This window comes from Chinchilla lanigera, unplaced genomic scaffold (assembly GCF_000276665.1).
Source record: "Chinchilla lanigera isolate Chin_1 unplaced genomic scaffold, ChiLan1.0 scaffold00013, whole genome shotgun sequence".
In the NCBI taxonomy this organism is placed as follows: domain Eukaryota; kingdom Metazoa; phylum Chordata; class Mammalia; order Rodentia; family Chinchillidae; genus Chinchilla; species Chinchilla lanigera.
The window spans coordinates 9,799,237-9,823,723 of record NW_004955414.1 but is presented as its reverse complement, the minus strand read 5'-3'; the positions used below and the strand labels follow the sequence as shown (position 1 = coordinate 9,823,723).

The window sequence follows — 24,487 nt, the reverse complement described above, 5'->3', positions numbered from 1 at the left end:
GGGAAAATAAAAAATGACAACATGGTGTATACATTTTCAAAAACTTACAAATTAAGAGTTTTCTTTGAAAGGATGTAAGAAATTTGTGACGGGTCAACCTCTTGGGAGGGGCACGGTGGGGGACACTGTGGTACGAAGGACACGGTTTAATATTTACATTCTATACTGTTAATTTTTGTGAAGATTTTATCCATATGTACTTTTTCTGAGCAAGGTTCATCTCTGCTAACATGGAGGTTCTCTGGGTTTCGGGGTAATGGGTAGGGACTTGGGATTTGTTTTCCTCTTTATCCTTTTCCATTTTAAACAAAATATTATCAGAGATTTTTAATACACTTCTAAAATTAAAGAAATAAAATTATACAAATACTGGAAAAGAGTGGGTCAGTGTGGATTATATCCAACTTATCACGGCTCAACGTACGGTCCTCGACTGCGCGACGGAGTGAAAGAGGTATGCACTCAGTAGAGACCTGACGTTGAACGCTGAACCCTGACGTTTTCCTGGGCTGGCAGCGTGAGGTATGGTAGACTTGCACTGCTGGGCAGCCTTGGGCTACAGATCTCAGCCCACCACATAGTCGTGAGGGTAAATGTTAATACTATCTAGTGCTAGCTGGGCGTAACGGCGCACCCCTGTAATCCCAGCACTCAGAAGGCTGAAGCAGGAGGATCGTTGTGAGTTTGAGATCAGCCTAGGCTACAAAGTGTGCTCAAGACCAGCCTGAACTGCATAGTGAGACCCTGTCCCAAAAAGACAAAAAAAAAAAATACTATCTAGTGCTGGTAAGCAATGACTTCTGGTAAGTTAGATGCATTAAATGCATTTTAAACTTAAGATAGTTTCACTTACACTGGATTTATTGGGATGTAAACCCACTGTAAATTGAGAAGCATCCATGGTTTCATAATCTCGAAGTAGGAAACACTTTCTAAGCATGACATAAAACCCAAAAGCCCTAAAAGAAAAGGACTGGGAAATCTGACCACATATAATGTTTAGTCTTCTGCACAAGAAAACAAGTTAAAAGAACACAGAATATTCAGCAGAATTTGGTTATACATGTGTTCAACAAATATCCAATTTCCTTCATGTAAAATAAATTTTACAAATCAGTAAGGAAAAGCCCCACAATCCAATAGAAATGCTAATGTCCAATAAATATATTTTAATATGTTTGATGATGTCATAATTAATTAAGAAAAAGTCCAAATTAAATCAACATTAAGGTACTCCTTTACCTTCTTACCAGTTTGGTAAATTATTTAAAGCAAAATCGTACTGTTTTCAAAGATAAGGAAAAACAGACATATGCATAGTATACTGTGGGAGAACATCGTAAATGGGTCCAAGTTTGAAAGAGCAGTTTGGGAATGTCTATCTCCCCATTCAAGGTGAAAATATAGGCATCTTTTTTGTATTTATAATAGTGCAACTGCAGACTGAATATGTCCCTCAAAACTCATATGTTAAGGGCTATAGCTGGAGGTAGAGCCTAGCTTATGTGAGCCCTGGGCTCCATGCCAGTGTCTCAAGGGGAGAAAAGTTGAAATTTAATCATCAATGTGATAATATTAAGATGTGAGGCCTTTAGGAAGTGACTAAGTTATGAAAGCAGACTTTACGAGTGAGATTATGAAAGGTTGCAGGGAGTGGGTCTGCTCTTTGCTACCCTTCGGCTGTAACAGGACAGAGGATAAAGCAATTGAGGCACCATCATGGGGGTAGGACTGGGGCCTTCACCCGGCCTCAGACTCCCTATGCCTTGACCTTGGACTTCCCATCCTCCAGAACTGTGAGGAAGCAGGTTTCTGTTCTGTATAACTTCCTAGTTTGTGATTTGTGGGTAATTTGTGATAGGCTGCCGCAGACGCTCTCATGAGGAAATCCACAACCTCCTTCCTGAGGGCCTTCCCGGTTTTCTAAAACTCCACGCATTCCCTCAGGCAGATCAGGTGGCTACTAACCTGTTCACAACTTGCAGCCAAAGAAGAACTGGCAAATTGTGTCTGCGCCTCTCACCTTTCTCATCCACCAGAGCTGCAAATCAGTAACAGACAACACTTCGGGAACGTTCCCGGATGGTTCTTGCCCCCATTCCCATTGCCCTGACGTGGCTGATTATGGACTGAAACCTCCACAACCTGTAAGCTAAGTAAATCTTTCCTTCCTTAATTTTGGACATTGTGTATTTTGTCTCAGCAAGGAAAGAAAAGTAACCAAGATACTCACATAACAGCAACAACAAAAGAAAGATGACCTTGTCAGCTCCTGGAGGAGAACCATAGCAGAAGGCAACTGAGTAAGCAGATGTGAAAAGCTGACTTTGTTACACCCTGACCTATGAACCTAACTTCTTCAAGTGCAACAAGAGCAACAATAGTAGCCATTCAATGACTTTCTCTCATTTGGGTTCTGTGGCTACATATACTTTGTTTTTCTCAACTGCTCACTAAGGTTGTTATTATTTTTTCCATTTTACACATTAGACAATGGAATCTCAGTAATTTTCCCAAAGAAACACAGTTGGGAAAAAAGAATTTATATTTGAACCCAGGTTGATGGAATATCAAAGTCAAGTCCTCTTGGACCCGTGCCTTACACCTCACACATTTCATGAAAGGCATAGTAAAGACCTCTCATAGCTCAGTGCTGCACATACCAGGTACTCAATAAATGTTAGAAAATGATAAAGCTGAGGCAGAATCGTAGCTGTAGAATAAAATCTTGCATAATTAACTGCACAACACAACCCACCTGTTCAAATCTGTCAGTAAAGATGAACGTGAAAACAAACATGAGAGGCAATGTGTGCTCCCTTACCCAGAATACATCTCAGAAAGCTGCTGTCCTTCCTAGAAACTTAAAGATGCTACCTAGGCCTAAGGACCCCCAGGAACTATCCTGCTGTCACTCACTCAGCCCTTCCAGTCAGTGAATACGCTGATTCCCTTCACCTCGAACACAAATTAATGAGCCTCGTGTATTCTCATCACACGCCTGAACTCTCATGACTGATGCTTTTAGAATAAACGTCTGTCCCTTAGTCACTAATTGTCTAAGATTCAGGAATCTCTTCTGTGGTTACAGAAAAAGCAATGAGTTATCCCTCACCTAGATCCTATTCCAAAGCAAAACCGAAGCAGTGAAACCCAGAATAATAGTGTTTCATTGACTCATTCATGCAACTAAAACAACAAACCTTAAGTGACCAAAGAAATAAAAATAGTGACTGGAATAATATTAATGGGACAGACCTTGCAGATTTGATTCTGGTAGAGGTCATTTTCAACATTCCTTTTCTTAAAATATAAATGTGCCTGCCATCTGAAAATGGGAAATTGAAACCTGCTAAAAAACATAGAGAAACTTGATGTGGGTGGAGTTTTTTAAAGCCCCTCTGAGTTAATAATAAATTGAAAAACACTTTAAAAAATAAAATAAATGTATTTTCAGTAACAATCATGAAAGAAAGCAATCAATTAAATCCCACAAGATATTTAATAGGTGATCAGATGAGACATGCAAGAAGGGAAATTTTCTTTTTTCTACTATATAAATTAATTTCTTATAGTAAAAAATAAACTCTGAGATAAATGTCAAAATAGAAAGGAAGAATGTAATAGGTTAGTACTTTATACATAGTTATTACCCAACACAGAACGAATGCTTACTCTCCTGGCCTGTTTGACCTTAGGCACAGACTTCAAACCACGTGACCAGACACTGTCCATTTCTAAGGAGAAGCCAAGAACCCCCTCAGCATGAGACAACACCTGCCTCTTTTGGGTGGGCCCTGGGTGCCCCTTGCTTCTATGTCACTAGCACCCAGTGTGTTGAAGGGAGCCCTGGATGCAGATCACTCAGGTACACCACAGCTGCAATCTCCACTCAGCTCTGTTGCATTGCCCCTGCCGATTCCTGGTCTCTGCTGATTCTGCCTCTGTTCTGCCTGTGAATCCGTTGCGCAGACTCTGTGTAAGTCTCCAGGGCTGAATAGGAAGACATGTAAAGCACACGCCTCTCTTTGAGGACCTCACAACCTAGCAGTGGAGACCTACAGAAAAATTCCTGTTGAGGTGTTGAGTTACTATGCCACAGAGATGCAGAACCACCTGAGAAGCCAGAGGACGTATCACCAAGGCTCCTCTCGCTCTACTCTCAGAGCCCAGTGTTGTAAAGCACGTTGCCTTAAGTGAACTTTGCTCCTTTCAATGGTATGAGAATTTTTCTAGTAGAGCTCAAACTAAGAAGGAGCCTCCTACCTGCGCTGGGTGAAAACATGGCACCATTACTGTACTGACGCAGTTTAAGGCTTTCTCTTTATCGACAGTCCCTGCCTGATACTCTCCCAAAGGGGAGGAAGAGCTCTCAAGTCAGGACAAGGGTAGAATGGAGGCTTCAAGATATAAAATGAAAAAAATAAAAATAAAAAAAATTTAATAAATAAATAAAAATATTTAAAATGAGGCCACCAGGCTGTGAGGCTGTCTTCTAGAACTGGACAGAAACTTTCTTGGCCTCTTCCATATCTATTTACTTTCAATTCACTCTATCCATCAATCATCTATCTGTACCTCAATACCACCACTAGTGTGATACGAGGGCCACATTCCTAATACAGCTTAGCTTCTTCCAAGATGGTAACATGAAGGCCACGCGTGCTGGCATATGCCTGTCATCCCAGCATTCAGAAGGCTGAGGCAGGAGGATTGCTGTGAGTCCAAAATATCTGTGTATCAATGCTACCACTAGGGTGATAAGAGGGCCATGTTCCTGACACAGCTTAGTTTCTTCCAAGATGGTAACATGGGAGGGACAAGGAAGAAAGCAACACAGGACAGGCTACTTGGACCTGTCTCTATTCTGGGCAAAAGAGACCTCAATGCTAATAGGTAATTCAGCCCCACCACCTACAAAAGGACAGAGGGAGCCCAGTCCATGCAGCAACCAAGACTATCTCTTGACCTCCAGACCAGAGGAGTACACTCATATCAAATGCTGGTCAGACATTCAAATCCTGGACACTTCCTCAGAGGAAAAGACACTAACTGTGGCCACTCATTTTGTAGATCCAAGGACAGTGAGTTCAGTGTCAAGAACTGTGAGAACTCAAAGCCTTGACTGAGTATTGGGAGAGAGAGATTGGAACTTTTGTCTTCTCATCCCTCCTGCCTGCTGGATCCACATCATCTCTTCTGCCTGCTGGGTCCACACACCTCCCCTCACAAGCGCATGTGTACCCTGGTTGCCTTCGTGGAAGATTCCATGGGACAAGTAGATGTGAAATCCAATCACATACAGAAGCAGTTCCCAAGTGAGTGGTGGGTGGCCCCTCTCACCCCTTCCTGCAGATCCTGCACCAGAGCCTGCCTGACCTTCCAACCCACCTGCTCCAAGACCAGTTGCACAGACCTCCCCCTCCTGATTTCTTTTGCCCTTTACCTCACCCTGCCCATTGTTCTTAGCTTGTTTCCTACACCAGAAACTCCACCCTGCATTCAGAACTATATTACCAAAGTCATCAGGTCGCCAAAAGGAACAAAGGACTTGCCATTTTATACAGTACTTGCCTTCCTGGAGATGTATGTGAACTCATACATAGCAAAAGAATTTCCTTGGGCACCTTTAATAAATGACACATCCTGGAATTCTATTTTGATCCATTTCTTGTCACTATCCTTGAGAGTACTGTAGCTACCTCTCCCTCCTGGCAGTGTCCAAACAGTGGCATTTAAATCTCCATTCTGGTGGATCCTTCATCCATAGGATAGAAGAGCCCCAAGTGATTTCACTTCAACATTGATCTAGCAGGTAAAGGAGATGTGGGAGAACATTAAGCAAACTTTCTGCTCTCAATGAACTTGTATTCTAGCAAAAGAGACAAGCAAAAGATCCACCTGGGCTGAATAAGATTTGCTTCTAATCAGGTTCATATGTCTTCACCACAATCCCACAACCTACCTTATTTTCTACACATGTTTCTGCAATCTTTCTTTACTAGTATGTATGCTTCCTCTCCTCTGGATCTCTCTCTCTCTCTCTCTCTCTCTCTCTCTCTCTCTCTCTCTCTCTCTCTCTCTCTCTCTCTCTCTCCTCTCTTTTCCATAAACATAGATCATTTGAAGCCATTTTAAAGAGAACACCTGAGTAAAAAAAAAAAAAAAAAACATCCTGAATCTGGCATTTGCTTACAGACTTTGTATTTAATGAGAGAAATCTTTGTTTTTTTGTGTTGCTTAGAACATATCCTCTTCCATGGGCCTCTGAACTATTATAAAACCTAAAAATAAATATCTGTTTTGTTGAAGTATTACATGCACGCACATTTTCGTTTCCAGAATGTAGCCTATACAAACTAATTTAAAACTCACCATTATGCAAGGCAGAGTACTGTAAATGCTTGGTTGAGATACAAGTTATGTATTTGGTAAAGTACAAATGAAGAAGTGATATTTTCTACTTAATAGAGATTATCTAGCATATGAGACTCAATCCCTACAATAACACTGCTGAGTATATTTTCTCTCCTTTTCACAGCTCAGGGGACTGGTGTTCATAAAAGTTAAGGAACTTGCACAACACAGAGTTAACCATTAGTAGAACTGGGGAACAAATTTAAGTGCCACTTCAAAAATCCCAGTCTTTCCATGATACCATGTCACCCTTGAAGGTGGAGACCGCAGACAGTTTGACAGAAAGGTAGCATTTGAATGGGGATTGAGATAATTAATACACTCTACAAACCAAGTATCAGAGGCAGCCTAACATATCCCACAGATAACTACAATCTTATGCAAATTAGCTATGTATAAGAGGCCCCCAGTTACATCATGGTAGCTGTAAAACTGAGAACATAACTTGTTTGATTTATAAACCATGTCCTGGAGAGTTAATTAATATTCTTGCTTTGAGCATGGATTTTCCCTCTTCTTTCAGGTACACAAGTCATTGGGATGATGGGGCCATCCACCATCTGTCTGGGTAAATACTATAATAACAGCCAAAAACCAAGGGTGGAAGCGCTTAACAGAGTGAGGACACTCTGGTATCAGCAGTTGGCTTGAGCTCCTCACACAGAACATACCAATTAAATGGACTAATTAGGCTTCAGTTACAGCCCAGTGGGATTTATTAAAGGAAAATCTTGTGAAACATTTCATCCCAGAACATGTATTTGGATAATCCAGAAGAGTGATTTAATTAGTGGATTAAAAGCCCATTGAAGTACATTCCAGAATGGAATTGTTTCTGTCAAAACTACATGGGGATCGCAGTCCTGGGGCCAAAAGGAAAAAGGGATATGCCAAACCTCCTCTGCCCTCCTTTGGGATATGCCAAAAGGGTGCAGCAATAAATAGATGTCTTCATGACTTCAGTCCAAACATAGAGTAACATTCACTGAGTCTTTTCATCCATGGATAAGCCATGTTGATAAATATAGATCTCAATTTCTCTTTGCAGTGTCACAAAACTATATTATTAGGTCCTTGGTCTTCTGAAAAAATATATTTTCAGGGTCAGCTTTGCCCTGGAGTTCTGAGAGTCCCTTTCAGGTTGTGAGTGGTCCACAAGCTGGATCACATGGTATTAATACCAGCTCGGTGTGCGGTGTGTGGCTGCATAACCGAGTCTACGGCTGCAGTGGGCAAATACACTTGAAAAGTATATTTCACGAATTGCCCCACACTTCAAACTCTGTGAATGGGGTTGGAGTCACAGTAACAGTCAAAATCCAAATTCCACACTTTTTCACTTGCATCTATGTATAAAATCTCAACTCCTATACAATAATTGCAGAATCCTCAAAGCATATCTCAGGAGAAAAGCCACCCAACTAGCATGTAGAGTCCACAATCTCGTTCCTCTTCCCTCTCCACCTCTCTACTAAGGAACAGACCCAGAGCCGGTGGGGACTGGATGAGAAGACAAGATGAACTATCAGGGGCCACCACGCCCTCCTGGGTCTCGTTTATACAGACTGGCTGGTTTCTCCCTCAAGGTAGAGTGTTTTGGGGAAGCTCCTCTGACCCTGAGCAGATATACTTCTGCTGAACTAGATCTTCCCAGCCAGCTGACAGCTGTGGTTCTCAGGCTAGTTCAGGCCGGTGTCCTTCCAGATGAAGTTCATCCCAGAACTGTTTATGGAGTCAGGGAGTTGGAGGCCGGGTGGATGCCCATCAGGTAAAATATGGGGACAGACACGATGGAGAAGAGCAGTTAGAATTAACGTACAAGATGAGCACACAGTAACACAATGGGTCCTTGAAATATAATCTAACGGGAGGGAATGTAACAAGAAACATTACATAATGCCATTTATGTTAATAGAAATATATGTACCCAAAACAATGTGCATACTACAAAAATGCACACCAAAAGAATACATATTAAAAACACAGGTTTTTAATTGAGGTGGAGAATAAGCAATAAAAACAGAATAAATAAATGAGGACATGAATAACATGTCCACACATTCACACCCACAAGAGGAGACTTGAGAGACCCACGGTGATACTGTGACATAATCTGAGGACCATGAGTGCATCCATCCTGTACACTGAAGCTTCACCCTAAAAAGAAGAAGAGTTTTTAAATGATGAAGCATTTAAAAGACAATGTAAAAGCAGCCAGAGGAATGAAAGAGATAGGGTATAGCATCTGATCTTTCTTCAGTGCAAAATATTTTGGGGTAAGGGAAGGAAAACTCAACCCTCAGTATAGTTTGAAAATGCTAAGTGATGCACCTGTAAGTCTTATTAAAACAGATTGCTAGATCTCACACTCAGAATTTCCAATTTTTTAAACAAGTTCCTTGGTGATATTGAAGCTGACCATCAGGGACCAAACTTTGAGAACCACAACCCTGAAGGATTACATTAGTCTTACACTGCTAAGACTGCTTCGTAGGAAACGAGAGGGGGCAGGGAGCTTCCTTTGTAATCCCTTCCTACCCCAATTTTGTTTAAAAGGTATTTATTGTTCTGCACTGAAGTAGGTGAATGTTTCTACACCATCAAAAATAAACAACACAAACACACAGATGAGAAAAGAACAGAAAAATGAAATGAATGCAAAATACCCATTTGTCAAGGTGGGGTTATCTTCTGGGCTTTTAGGTGCTGGATGCCACGATCCAAGGGAGGGAAAGGGAGGGAAAGCAGCACAGCTGTCTTAATCAAGCCTGGTCCCGTCACACCAGTAAGAGAACAGTGTTACTTCAAGGCAGCTCCCAACACTGCATAATATTAATGACAACACCACCACCGTCAACACAGTGCCTAGTGTGTACCAGGAAGTGTAAAGCGCTTTACGTGCATTAACTCATCTCCTCCTCCCAGTAAAGGAGGTTCTCCGCTTAGCCTTATTTTTCAGATGGGAAGCCTGAAGATTAGAGAGATCAAGCAGTCTAAATGAAGTTGTCATGCTTCGAATGAAGGAAGTCTAAGCTCGCCCCCTGCTTTTTGTCTGAATCACATTAATATAATTACCAGATTCCATTCTCGGTACCCACAAAAACCATACATTCTCACAGGCCATATCTGCGAAATACCTTCCCTTTCCATGTGGGTAATTTAAACTTACTATCTAATACCATCTCAAAATTTAAGGAGAACCCCCAAATTATGGTATCTTACCAAATGTATTTTTCCAGGTCACTCAGTCAGAATCTCAGAAGAAAATGGATGATTTGTTCAAAGGAAAAAATGAAAAGAGTTTTACAAAAATGCTAGACACAGATGAGGAAATCAGGGACGAGACAGCGATTAGCAGAATTTAGACAGAGGAGAGCAGAGGCCCCACAAATAGGGCCACCAAACAGGAAGCGCAATTTATGGGACACGGAATGTCTACAGATGGCCTCAAGAGTCCACACATAATCCCCACCACCTCTGAGTGTGATGGGTTATCACTCCTGGGATTGAGCTACGTCATATCACAGCAATGACCTTTGAAAAGGGAGACTGCCCAGTGGGTCTACTCTAATCACACAAGCATTTAACAGCAGAGAATTTCCTCCAGCTGGAAAGAGAAAAGGAAGGTAGAGGAGAGGCCAGAAAGATCCAAATGGTGAGAAGGGCTTGTATGATATCGCTCTCCTTTGGACATAGAGGGGCCATGTGGGAAGAAATACAGCCACTTCCAGGAGCACTGGGCAACTCTTAGCTTACACTTAGCCAAAAACCGCAGCTCTCAGTCCTGAAACACAAGAACTGGAATTCTGCCAGATTGAATGAACTTGGCAGTGGATACCCCACCTGCCTGGAATCTCCAAATAAGAATCCAGCTCTGCCCATACTTGGTTTTCAGGTTCCTGAGTAAATTAATGTATTTATTAACTGTTCTTTCTATGTTTTCACCTGCAGTTTTGGCCACGTTGCCTCTAAGTGCTCCTTCATATGAAAATGGTTGTGTAATATTATTTTCTATAGAAAGAATAAAAGATTAATTCACTCTTTCCTATCACAATCAGCCTCAGGTTCTTACCCTCATGGTTTAAGAAAGTTTTTTTTCACCTTCACAACTGATGATGGATCATGCCATGTAAATTTAGAATTGCTGTTAAATTTGAGAGAATATCTATCAATTTTCTTTTATGTTTGAACTATCAAATTTCAGTGCATTTGAAGATTGCTTGTCCATGTGATAGCTTGAAGCCATTCTTGAATCAGTGGCACTCATTAACCAGTTTGCTGTCAGCACTCTTCCTATAGTGATGTACTGTTTTATGTTACATTTGCCAACAGAATACTGTGTCAAATCAGAAAGAAATTTAAGTTATTTCTGATGTGCTCATAAGGTTCACTCTTCTGCAGTAAGTGGATTATCAAATACTCCATGAGTCTACCAACTGCCTCCATTTGAAGTCTATCTCTTCCTGTTGTGAGTTACTGGTGATGTGCAGACACAGATTCCTTCATCCTGTGGTTCCACCTTCAACACTTGAACTCCAAGAATACTATGTCCCCCACTATCAACTCACAAAAGGAAACAGAGATTGAAGGGTTATCTGTGGTGTCTTGGTTACTTTTGTCTTGCTGCTGAGACAAAATCCCTGACATCCAAAATTGAGGAAGGAAAGGTTTATTTAGCACACAATTTGTGGAGGTTTCAGTCCATACTCAGCTGGCTCCAAGGCAGAGTGGCACATGGCAGAGGGCAGCAGTTCATGGTGGTGGAAAACAGCAAAAAAAGCAAGAGCAAAAAGGGAAGAGCAAGTGCAAGGCTTTTTCCCTCCCTTATATTGTATGCAGGCTACTCGCCCTCGGGTAGGGGTAGCACTCACACCTGTAATCCTAGCATTAGTCCATGAGTCAATCATAAACTCTACAAGCCCACCCCATGACTGCAAGAGTATGGCTTCCACTTACGTTCCATTACTTCAATTCAATCATGAAACACATCTACTGCACGCCAGGAACTGAAGGTGGAAACCATGAATTTGTAGCAGCTCAGGTCTACAGAGCTCCTCAGTTTTTCTTTAAGGTCACTCTTCAGTCCAGGGTTCCAAGTAGAAAAGTTTAACTATCACATCAATCCCTGCTTAATGCTTGCTGGAAAAACACAGCGTTAGCACAGAAAGGGAAAAAAATCCAATCATTTTGCCTCTGTGCCATGAAGGAGTCATTATCATGTGCTACCACCAGATGGCTCTTTAGGGCCTTGGAGTCCCCAAATTTTGATCCTGAGATGCATTGCAGTGAAGCAGGATAAAAGGATTTTCTGGTCATCTGAGCAGAGATATAAACGGCCCTATTCTTCCTGGCCTCACCCAAAGAATGGGTCTGGGCCAGCCTCCACCTCGGAAGATTGGCAGCTGAGAGAAAAGAGAAGTCAGCGCTGTGAAGCAGGGCATGGCGAGCCCACTGGAAGCAGAGACACAGAGTCCAGAAGCCCTGGCCGAAGGCCCAGCTCTGCCAGGAATGCTCAATGGGACATGACCTCACACTACCTCTGTTTTATCGCCTGTGAAATGAATACTATAAAGCTACCTTAATACACATTTCCTGCTCCTCCAAATCTCTTCACAAATGTACTTCAGTGCCCACAACAGCCAAGTGACACTGCCACCAGGCGGCCTGCACCCTACTTCACAGGTGAGGCATGACAAAGAGCCTGCTGAGGTCCCGAGGCGAGTGACTGTTTTACATGGCTTGTTTCTGCATCTCACAAAACTGTGGCAGGGCTTCAGCTCTTTTTTCCTCACCCCAGCGTAGGTGAGCAAGACGAATAATTTCATCACTCTATTCATTTTAGAGAGGGAAAAATTGTGAACACATACCAATAAAAATTTTAAAAGTTAGAAGAAAAAAAAAAAAAACAGAGAATCCAAGAGCCTTAAGCAATCTGCCCGTTTTCATGGGCACCATGAAGGCCATGCACACATTTCCTACTTTCCTCTTCATATCAGCTTTTTCATCTTAACACCAAGCACCTTCACTGAAGCAAAGGGCTGACTTCTCTACTTGCTGTCACATACAGAGTATGAATATTTAAATCCTTTTCAGATTTTTAGAAAAGCATCATCTTCTCAACTCTGCATTTCTATGCTGTAGTTGTGCATTTTGTCTGAGTAAAGAAAATAGAAACCTCAGGTGCTAACAGAGGGTGAGGAAAAACAGAATGTGCACAAGCCAATCTTTGGCATATCTACAAGAAACATCCAGAACAAAGCAGTGCTGTTCAGAATGCTGGGGCGGAGCTGGGCTGTTTGTGGAGTCCTCCTTCCCCACATACACCCTCAGGGGGCTGGGGTACACAGCCAAGACAGAGGGTATTCTGCTGCCCAAGGTAAGATCCAGTTCTAACTATTCTTGATCTGTCTTGTGCTTGAAACTTTTACCATAGCCACAGGAGATGAAAATATCACTCAAAAGAAATATCAAAGAAACTTCCAAGTCGGTTTCAAGTCTTAGCATCGAGTCAGGTATAGAATTAGACAACAGCGCTTGGATGTTCCTCATACTCCAGGTGAAAGAGAAATAAAGCCACTGCTAAATCGGGTTTTAATCCCTCAACTATGTGATTGTCAGGTCCCAGTGACATTTACAAGTGTGCTGCAATTGCAAACACTAGGTTGGGTTGGAGACTGTTTGTATCTCAGGGCCTCCTCATAACCTTTTGGAGGCACCATGCAACCCTATTATATAGATGAGAACAGTCGCTCAGAAATGACAAGTCGCTGACCCTCCTGGCTCTGGTGTGTAGCAAAGTACCTACCAGCACCTGGGAGCCTGCTCTATGCCTGGTCCTTGGCAGGAGCTTCATATGTGACTTCTAATCTTCATTCCAGTCCTGAAAAGCAGGAATATTGTTATCTCCCTTCCATAAGAGAAAGCTGGTGCTTGGGAAGGCTTAAAACTCTACCAAATGGCATTAGTAGGAAAATGCAGAAGCAGAACTCAAGCCAGGTGGATGGAGGTCTCTACCCACTACAGCATGGACAATCCGGGTCCAAGTTACTGCTATGTCATACCAAGCACTGCAGTTCAACTCCTGCTCAGCAGTTGGTGTGTGGTGTCCTACAGGAGCAAAACTGATCCCTAGCCCTGCTCAGACTCAAGAGGATAACAATTAAAGTCATGCTGCAGCACTTCCTGTTTCCCCTGCCATTGTGTGGACAAGAATGGCTTTTCCTACAATGTTCTGCCGGCAACCCATGACCCAGGCCTGTGCCAGTGTGACTCAGATTCTGTCCGAGTTCTGGGCTACTGTTCAAATGCGTCCTGAGCTTCTCTGGGCCACTTTATTCCTTGCCATGTATTAAAATCCTGTCGTTATGGCCAGAACTGATTAAGAGATGGGATTCTGCGCAGCACTCAGCACCCAGGACGCAGGATGCCTGAAACTTGCTGTGCACAAAGCTGACCACCCACCATCGGGCCTCAGAGGGAGGCCTGCCCCTCTCCAGAAGGACCAGACACTCTGAGCGTGCTGGGAAGATGCTGCTCCTGCCTGCTGACTGCAACCCTTTGTGTGAGGTTTGTTTCATCTCCTGGGGTGAAGGCCCACTCCGCCATGACTCCTTTATGAACCAGCTCATCTGAAGGGGCCGGTTAGTCACGGATTCCGGGTCATTGTGGAGGGGTGGAGTGTTTTCAGTGCTAGAGCTCCCAGCAGCCCTTTCAATCCTCGGATAAAAATACCGTGGCATCTAGAGCTCTTACACACTAGAAGCAGATGGGAGGGACTGGGAAGTTCAAGGCTCTTTAACTCTCTGCAAAAAGCCTCTTGGGGCACTAATGGTATCAAAAAATAGTCACAATGTAAAGAAGATCTTAATACAACTCCAGGGGGTTTATCTATGTCTATCTATGCAGCCACAACCCTGTGTAACATGATCTCGCCATTTGACAGAAAAAGAAACTGATGCTCTGGTTTAGTAACCTGTCCAAGAACACACAGCTAAAAGAGAAAAGAAGGAATTAGCATTCTACTCTGTCAACTCCAATGTTTACAAAGATGCCCCTGAACATTAAGAGTTCTGTGCCCATGTAGCCAGGACCCACTCACATGCCAGAATCGGTCCTGACGAATTGCTCCTGGGGCCTGGTCCCACAGAAGACCATCTTCCCACAATGCACCTGGCACCTCTGCAGGAAACAGGAAATTGCAGCACTAGCAGGTCTGTCCTTCTGGGTAAAACCAGTTTTCAGTGGTGACCTCCATGCACATCACCAGCTATAAAGTTCCTTCATGCAGATAAAAAAAATTTTAAAAGTACACTCTTCCTTGGGCACATACCTGTTGGTAAATGAAGTAATCCTGGGCTGGATTTTGATCTTCATTATCTTATTGGACATTCACATGGTTTTTTGATCTATGCAATCCTGTGTTACATGACAATGACAGTAGTACATTTGTCAGACCTCAGTCCTAGATTCACTTGGATGTCAAAACCAGCCTGATTTCCCTTACTGGACTGTAGAAGTCTTTGAGATTGTGTAAATTTCCAGAATTCTGACACTATCTGGAAAGGGAGATGTATACAGAGACTTTACAAAAATAAGGCAGAGAGGCTCTTGAGCAATTAATTGAACACAAAAGAAACCTAGTCATAGCTGTTCCAACTTGTAGAATACACTCAAGCTAGACTACACCTCCTGATCCACCTCCCACGTCTTGTGTGCTTTTCTAGCTTGCACATCTTGTGTGTAGATAGATCTTGATCAGATGTAAAGTGATTTATTTCTCACTGTATATTTGCAAGATTAGTTTTGGTTTATAAACTGGAATATCTTCTGAATTTGGACAGCATGTGTCAGGCCTCCAGCATCGGATAACCACTGTATCAGTAACTAATCAATGCCCAGTGGAAAATGGCTTTTAACCTGAGAAGATGGTGTCAATGGAGCTAAATTCATGTTCAAATGGCAAAAGTACCCTACTGGATTACCATATCTGGCATAGCTACAGAAGTGCGGAGTGGTTCCTGCCTCACACTTGCAAAACTTGGACCTCATCAACTGTCTGAAAATGCCTACTATAACCTCTCTCTCCCCATCTCTCATAGCCTATATGCCCACTCTCATGTACTTTCACCACACAATATGTACATTTATGTATCCCTCTTTCTTGATATCATATTTGCATTTAATACAGTACTTGCCCTCAGTAAGTGGTTTAATCAAAATGTGTTAAATGAAAGAAACATATTACAGGCTCCTTGGAGCCTTCTGCAATACATCTCAGCAGATCTGAGGCCTCTCGTATCCTGGATTTCACTTAAACCCTAGCTCCAGCACCTATCACCCAGTGTGATAATTACAGGTTGAAGGTCTACCTTTCCCAGATATGCTTGAACAGGAACTAAGGCCAGAGCCATGGTCAGGCACACGATGAGGGAGGCAGAGGAAAGGCTGCACCATCTAAACACACAGATGCTTGTCAGTTCTCCACTACCACTGCATACCAAGGACCCCATTAGATCACCTCTTGAGGAGGAGTGGACACCCCACACGCTGTCAGGAGAGGTTCTCACTGGCCCAGATGTTGAGGATTTGCAGCTAAGTGAAGCCGGATGTGATGCAGTTCAACAGTAACCTCAGAGTGCTCACCAGGTAGCAAGTTTCAGACAGTGCCACATGTACCTCATTATGATTCAAGTCTAGGCATGAGCTGAACTGCTCATCTGCTCCCTAGTATCCTTTGCTGGCAAGAGTCCTTCCCTAAAATTGCAGACAACTTCTAAGGGCTTTATTGCATCTTTACAGAATCCTTTTCCACTCTAAAAGAATGGAAAAAAATCAGAATCCCCAAAGAATACTGATACTTAATTTGGGAATTTCAGAACCTTATAATGGGAATATGCATGCCATAGTGGATAATGAGTATACTGAAAGAGGTTAAGGCAAGTGGAGTTTTTAAAGACAAACATGAGGAGGGTTATGTAATATATTCTCAAACAATAATCTCTGGCCACAGTGTCAGCCCCAGTGTTATGGCTGATACATTATGTCAACATGGGGAGTCTAGAGGTTTGGCTAAGTGACTCCGCAGGAAGCCAGGGTGCTTACTTTGTATACATCCTGAGCCTTCGGAAGAGGAGGGCATGGAGATTATGTGAGAGCTACGCACCCCTTAGGTGGAGGTAGCCTGTTTACAATGTAAGGGAGGGAAAGAGGCTGCTTGCCTCCACTCCTCCCTTTTGCTCTGGCTGCTTTGCTGTTCCGCTGCCATTTCCCCCTTTGCTCTTTCTGGTTTTTTTTGTTTGTTTGTTTGTGTTTTTTTGCTTTTTCTCCGGTACCGGGAACCGAACTCACGACCTTGCGCATGCCAGGCAGGCGCTTTGCCGCTGAGCTAAATCCCCAGCCCCACCCCCTTTGCTCTTGTTGCTTTGCTATCTTCTGCCTCAGAGCCAGCCAAGTATGGACTGAAACCTCCCCAAACTGTAAGCTAAATAAACCTTTCCTTCCTTAATTTTGGATGTTGGGTATTTTGTCTCAACAATGAGAGAAAAGTAACCAAGACATCCAGGTTGAACACAAAGTTGCTGGGTCTTTTCCGATGCACTTTTTGTATGGCCTCTGTGCAATCTTGGAGGTCTGGCAGTCATAGGATAGCTATGTATCAGGCAATCATACATGACAACCCTTCCTGTACAACCTCTGGCATTGGCTTTACCTTTCTTGTGTGAGTGTGGTAGGCTGACACAAATGACTTTGAATCTGACAACTTTCCAATTTCTTTCACATCTAGTAGTCCCTGAAACAAAATAAAATAAAATTTTTTAAGTATAAGAAATTTTGCATGCACTATTAATAGGATTCATTTTGACCTGTTATTATCTACATTATTTGGCTATACTGTATTTTTAGTTTCCTACTGCTGCAATACCCACATACATAAAAGTGGGGGTGGATTAGAAGAGGAATTTATTGTCTCACAGAGGCTAAAACCCCAAAACTAAGGTGTTAGCAGGGCTATGCTCTTTCGGGCAGCTCTAGAGAGAATGCACCCCGGTCTTTTCCAGCATGTGGTATGTGCTAGCAATTCCTGGCCTGTGGCTGCGTTATTCCAATCACATGGCTGCCCTCTCCGACTCTTCACACTGTCCTGCCTTTGTGTGTATTCCAAATTTCCCCTTTCTAAAAGGACACCTGTCATAGTGCATTGGCTTCTACCTTGATGACCTCATTTTAAATTGATTATCTCTGTAAAGACCTCAAATAGGCACATATTCTATGTTACTGAGCCTTTCAACTAATTTTGGGGGGAGCACAAAAATCAACTCATAATCTCTATTATAGATAATAAATATATTTTTGAAAAAATGGATTCCTTTTGCCAGAAATCTAGCCACATATTTATTCTCTCTCCTTCCTCCTTTTCCTCACTTCTGCCATCATAGTCTAGGAGAAAATAAATATGTTTTTAACTTGGAGAATGTGTCAAGAAGCATTCTCTTTTGAAAGTGAGATAAATTGCCCTTATCATTCACTTAACAATGAAACTCTCTAGCACTTTGTAACATCTCTCTGATTATTGTCTTGTATATTCTCCACTTCCATGCTGACGATGATAAAAATAATTTTCTTTTGCATGTGTCTTAAGTACCTGACTCAATTTCAAACTCACTGAAGAAAGGACTTTTAGTTATTGTTAATCTCACAGAAGAACATTCTGGTCATATTCTCTGAGCAGAGCAAACGATTGAAGCTGGTCACTAGTATCTGTCTGCCCACCAGCAAATGTGCTGCTCCAGGAAAAGTGACTGCCTTTTGGTTTCATAAAATATGAATATGACTGCTATTGCCATGCAAATAATGCCTTCTATAAGCTGAGTTCCTGCAGAAAAGGGGTTCTCTTACCCAATAGCTGACAAATGATCATTTGACAAGTTTGGGGCAAAGCACAAATGAGAAAATGAGCAGGAAGTTCTTTTTTCAAGTATAAAACCACATAAAATTCACCCAGAAATCCTTGATTATCCATCACTACTGCAAGCTTGCAGAAACTGATAGAAATGCACAGGCAAGCTCCTATTCCCAAGAAAGGAAGCAGAAAAATCACAACAGTAACAGGGTAATTAACTGCTATTAGAAGGTGAGCTGGGGGTCTTAGAGTTTCATAGATTTCAGAGTACAGGTGCTGGATTGACTCAGGAAATTTAAAAAAGAAAGGGTGCACTTAAACTGAGAAGGACATGGTTAGTAGAGATTAGCAGCAGAAAAAGTGGGATAGTGTAATCCATGTATAGAAGAGGAGAAGTAAACGCCTGGAGGAGACATAGATATGAAACAATCAAACACCTACAATTACTATCGAATTTCTTAGGCTTAGGTACTCTCGGGGGAGGGGTAGGTGAGACTACAGAGGCTGGAAGGAGCAACATCAATAAGCAAAAACTGAGCTTTTACCCTGGAGGTGACAAAGAGCTATTAAAGAATGTTAAGCCAAGAAGTGGCAGTAGCAGAGTTGCTTTTTAGAAATGTCATCTCGCCAAGCCATAAGGAGAATGAACTAGAAGGGTGTGAGTCTCAAGACCTGGAGGTTATTAGGAGATAGCTGGAGTAGGTTAGGTGAAAGGTACTGCAGATCAAAGTCCTACACTAAGAAAGTGGTACTGGCAGAAGGGTACGGGAGACAGATGAATAAGAACTGCTTAGAAAAGTATCTTTCAAACTCCAGGCACAACCCATTAGTGAGCCATGAAATCACTAATGGACAGCATCTGGGTTTTATGAATAAAGTATCAGGGTATCACACGGCTCCTTTGCAAGAACTTAGGCTTGGAACAAATCAAGTATATTTTGAAATAAAGGATTAAATATTACTATAAATAACCTAATGCTATTTTAATTCTCCACCAAGAAGATATTTGGATAAATACGGATTTACATAAATGAGGGTACGGATATATTGGCACGTGATATCAAATGAAGCTCTTCTGAAGATCAGGAATAAAAATATTTGAAACACACTGACTTATACAGTGTATATTGGTTACATTTGGACAAGATGGGACAGGCTACAAGAAACAGCATGATTAAATTGACTCTGGCTACTCCACATAGATTTTATTTTGAATGTGAAGTGTGAGGAGTTTATGAGCTTACCAAGAGGGGCTGCCTAAGAAATATGTGCGTTACTGGGTCTAGCAAGAAGAGAAGTCAAGGCTGCAGGTGCATACGTGGTTCGGTGTCTGCAGCATATTAAGAATCGCTGAAGCCTTGGGAAAAGCCAGTGCCAGGCAGAAAGAACGTGAGAAGCAGAGGGAAGATGCCAGTGAACGCTGGGGCACTCTAATGCATAGGGCTCGAGCAAAGGCAGGAAGGAGGCATGGAAGAAAACCAACGGAAAATGAGGCTCCTCCAACCCAAGGATGAGTTTCAAGAGAACAGAGTCCAAATGTTTAGAGGTAGCACAGAAGTTAGAACAACTGAAGTTGCATTGTCAATGAGGGCTTCGGTGAGAGCAATTCCTGGGAAATGGTGGGGCAGAAGTACTCTGCTGGGAACTGAGAGATTTCTTGTCATTTCCTTAGCAACTTTCAGGACTAAAACTGGGACGGTCCCAGGAAACTGGTGTGGTTGACTACCTAGAACTTGAAATAGCAGATAAGCTAGAGACCAAAAACAATGTAGATTCTTTTTCTGAGGGATTTGACTCTAAAGAGAAAGACAGAATGAGAGGAAAACATGAGAGAGAATGACACTGAAGATAGGAGAAAGTAAAGAACATAGATGGAACAAGATCTCGACCTCACAGAGTAGGAAGGGTAGCATCCTGAGCTCTGGAGAGGAACTCGTGCAGGAGTGGGAGAAAAAGGGGTGTTACTATGGATGGTCTCTCTCTGGTCAGAACCTCATTGTGAGGAAAAACACAGGTGGAAACTTGCATGGCGGTGGGCAAAGGTTTAGGCCCTTCAGAGGCACAGGAAGACACTAAGACACATTCTAGGCACCAAGAAATGCCCAACTGACAAGGGAATCATGAATATGTATCCTAGAAGTGTAATTAGTATTACCAGTCAGACTTAGGGTCCTAGGCCTGTCCAAAATCATTCAACTGAGACATCAATTGTCATTTTTTTGGACAAGGTCTCACTATGTAGTTCAGGCTGGACTTGAACTCACTACGGAGCCCAGGCTGGCCTCAAACTCACAGTGATCCTCCTGCCTCAGCTTCCTGACTGTTGGAATCACAGGCATGTGTCACCACCTGGCCAAGACAAATTATATTTCTGGTCTTGAAAAAGGTGTATTATTGCACTTAGACATAATTATTTGTGGATAATGATAAAGAGAAATAAGAACATATTCTAGCAGGTAGAAATGACATAGGAGAGGAAGCAATAAGTGGTTGGGCCGTTGGCAGAGCTATTATTAATGGGCACTACTTACTGTACTATAGGAGGTGGCAGGGTCAGACACAGATACGCTCAGACTGGAAGACAATGTGGAAAGAAGAATCAGAGAGAGGGGAACTTGGGGACCACATGGAGGCCTAGCACACACTCTTCACAGCATGGATAACACGAGGTTTTGAAAACTTGGAATAACAGCAAGTCTTGGTTGATTGGTATCAAATAACACCAACCTCTCTTGATGGTCATTTATGCCCACAGCCTATGCCAAATACCCACCATATCCCTTTGTGATAGGCTGTAATCCAATTTACCAGTGGGAAAACTGTATTTTAGTACAGTAGGTATATAACTGGTCTATGGCTGATAAACTAGCAAAGACAAAAAGTACCTAAGTTTCTTGACTCAGTTCCTCCTGTAAGCCTTTTTTATTTTTTAACTTATACCAATGAGAGTAAAAACAACACCTTAACACAGGCCTCTGTCACAATCTAATGAGATAATGTATGTGAAAGTGCAAGGCACCTCCTAGACACTGTGTAGATATTTGTCTAGCATAGTAGTTCTCAACTGGCATTAACTTTACCTTCTTGGGGGCACGTGGCAATGGGAATAGTTCTGATTATCACAACTAGGGAACTGCTATTGGATTCTAATGGAAAGAAGTCAAAGGGACTGGTAAACATTCTGCCATGAACAGAATAGCCTCTACAGCAAAGAACTCTAGTTCCTAAAATGTCAACAGTGCTGAGATTGAAAAGCTGTGCTGATAGCATAATACAGAGGACTGTGAGACAGACACACAAAGCATAGCAGACCCTCACAAATAACAGGTAGATTCTGATGTTGGGAAACTCCCAGATCGGGAACTTGGATCCAGTACTTGCTTTCGACAAGACATTCATCCTGAGGCTCAGGTTTCAAATGGGGTAATAGTACTGGCCTCTTGGAGCTGTTAAGAGGATTGGTGGATTGGTGCTTATCTCAATGCTGGGCACATAGATACATCTGTATTAGTCTTATTATTAATTAAAGACACAACAAGCAAGATACTTGGGGTGAAATATGTTGTTTCACCAAACTATCTAAGAGGAAAATTAAGAAAAAAACATGACAGTCACACATCAGCCTTAGCAATAGTCACAAGGTTATTGTAAAATTCTATTCTGGGTTGTACTCATCATAAAATAATTTAGATAAATTAACTAATTATTGCATAATATTCTGTTAGCACAGTAAGATTAACCATGTCACCACTCTGAAGGAAATTCATAGAACCAAAACTTACAAAAGTTCACTTTGTCATCACTGTATTTCTTATATGCTTTAAGAAAGATTTTATGAAGAAGAAAGGGACTTAGCATTAGCACTTAAGGTTGTATCTATTATTGCGTGATACCTGCTTGTTTGTTTTTAACAAATTCCTTTCATGGTACTTTTGATTTGTGCAAGCATTGACCTGGATTTAAAATTCTACGGCAGCAGCACTGGGGCTTTTTCTTTCTCACATCTAGACACTTTGACAGTGTATCTTGGCTGCTCCAGCATTTCTCCTTTGCAACTGGAACAGAAGCAGCTCTTCTCTGCAATGCAATCAATCAGTAGAAAAACATCTCTGTGCTTCCTGCCTATTAGTCTCCTCTTCCACTTTTACCTATAGGTCTGGGCTGAACGACCCCCTCTTTTCCCTCCAGCTGTTCAGTTCCCGCCCAATCTTGTTTCTTCCGCCCTTCAACAATACTGATAGTGCCCCATGTCTTCTCTGCTACATCAAAGCTGGTTACTTCTCTGACTCCCCTGACACACACCCCACCACCACCACCTCCTCCGGGCCCCCTCAGACAGCAGATCGAGCTTTTCCCTCCAGGGGCCCTTCAGATTGCGTTGATGAAACCTGCTCTCCAGGGAGCAGAGGGACTCCTTTGGAAAGTTCACACCTGTCACTGTCCCCTGTCAAAGGGAAAGACAGTATGGAAACAACAAGTGAGGAACCCCAGGGAAGCAGCAACCAAGTCCAGAGGTGTGGGGTGGAACAGGAAGAGAGATGCCAGAGGTGCACAGCTTGTAAGGGAAAGGGCAACCATGGGGCAAACAGATGAGTCCAAAAAAGCATAGAAATCACACTCCCAACCACTTTCGTGCAAAGAAGCCATTTCTATACTTAGGTCGTACAGACAGCTGCAGAGCCAGTCAAGCACCATGCAGCCTCGAGCATTGAATACATTTCACGTAACAGCTACCCAACAAGCTGTGAATAAGTGAGAAGCTGAAGAATACCGTAATCCCACCCACCCCACCCCCCTCTGACAAGGAAATTTAGATACAGTCTACAACTTGCTTCGACTCTCCTTCCAAAATAAAAAAGGGAGAGAGAAATAGACGCCAAGTTTGCCAGATTTGTCTCCTGCCTCAAAGATCTGCAAGAAAAGTAAGCTACGGCACACGCAGAGTAGAAGATGCAAGAAAGCAAAAGGCAGCAGAGGAGGAAGGAACGAAAGACGAGAAAGAACCAACTTGAGTGACAGACAACAGAACCACACCCTAGGACCAGCTCTGAGAGAGCAGAGGATGGGGTGGCCTGACGTCCTCAGTAACATTCTCCCCTACTAACGCTGAGTGGCCACAGGAAAAACTGTCCTCTAAGAAAATACTCAGGTCAATAACAATGCACCTCCGCTCCATTTGTTTTCAATATAGGCTTTAATTCATAACGCACTTGAGGGAAGGGGCCAGGGCAAGGTGCACAGGGGGTAAACCGAATGCACCGACCTTCGCTGAGAAGCTGGAGAGGAGCAGGTAGCAACCAGGGCTACATCCTGCCCTTTCTGCAACGCACCCCTCCCCCCTATGATTCCCCAAGCTCATCTCGGTTTTTGTTTGGTTTGGGGAAGCGGGGAGTCCAGTAACAAACTAGCGACGGCTTAAATAAAGTCCACTTGAGGCCCTGATTAAGACGATCCTCAACACATCTTCCTGTGTGTTTGTGAAGTTTTTTTATTAACTGACTCTTTTACCGCCCCGTTTCATCTGCGCTTGCGTTCCCCGTCGTTCTCCAGGCTCAGCAGAGGCCGGGAGCAGGGCGCGTCCCACTGCAGTCTCTCGGGGAGGGCGGGGTACCTCGCAGTCAATCGGGGTGCACTCCCTCCTCCCCCGGAGCCCCATCCCAAACCCCGTCCGGTCGCCAGAGGCCGGAGTAGGGCGTGCGGCTGTAGCCCGCGCTGTAGTCGTAGGACACCTGATGGTGCGGCAGCGGCAGGGCGCAGTCTGGAAAGAAGGGGCCGAAAGAGGCCAGGGGGCCCGGTCCATCCTCGCCACCCGCAGAGTCCGCGGCGGCGGGGTACAAGGGGCGCAAGGGCTCGCTCAAGGTCAAGCCTCCGCGGGCCGCAGCGAGGGGCGGCTTCTTGGCGGGCGGGCAGCTCTGGGCGCTCCAGGGCTCGGGGTACAGGAGGCTCCCCACGATCGCGGGCGGCGGCGACTCAAAGAGGCCGGGCTCCAGCTCCAAAGGTCCCCGCAGGCCCGCGGCCGCGCTGGGGAACACGTCGAGGGGCTCCGCGGCCAGCAGCACGCCCGCCTCGGACTCGGCGCCGTAGTCCGGCCCCAGCAGCTCCAGGAGCTCCACGGCCTCCGCCCCCTTCTCCAGCTCGCCCAGATTCGCGCCGGGCCCCGACGGGCCGCCC

At 43.4% G+C, this 24,487-nt stretch overlaps 1 protein-coding gene across 1 annotated transcript in view; it reads right to left on the bottom strand.

Annotated features, from left to right (window-relative positions):
* Nucleotides 1-23,491: 23,491 nt before the first annotated feature.
* Nucleotides 23,492-24,487, bottom strand: part of Fam181b (family with sequence similarity 181, member B) — a 1,792-nt gene continuing 796 nt past the window's right edge. Inside the window, exon 2 of the mRNA XM_005380435.1 lies at nt 23,492-24,485. Within this exon, the coding sequence (XP_005380492.1) occupies nt 23,935-24,485 (551 nt within the window). The 3' untranslated portion in view covers nt 23,492-23,934. The remainder of the gene's footprint in view (nt 24,486-24,487) is intronic.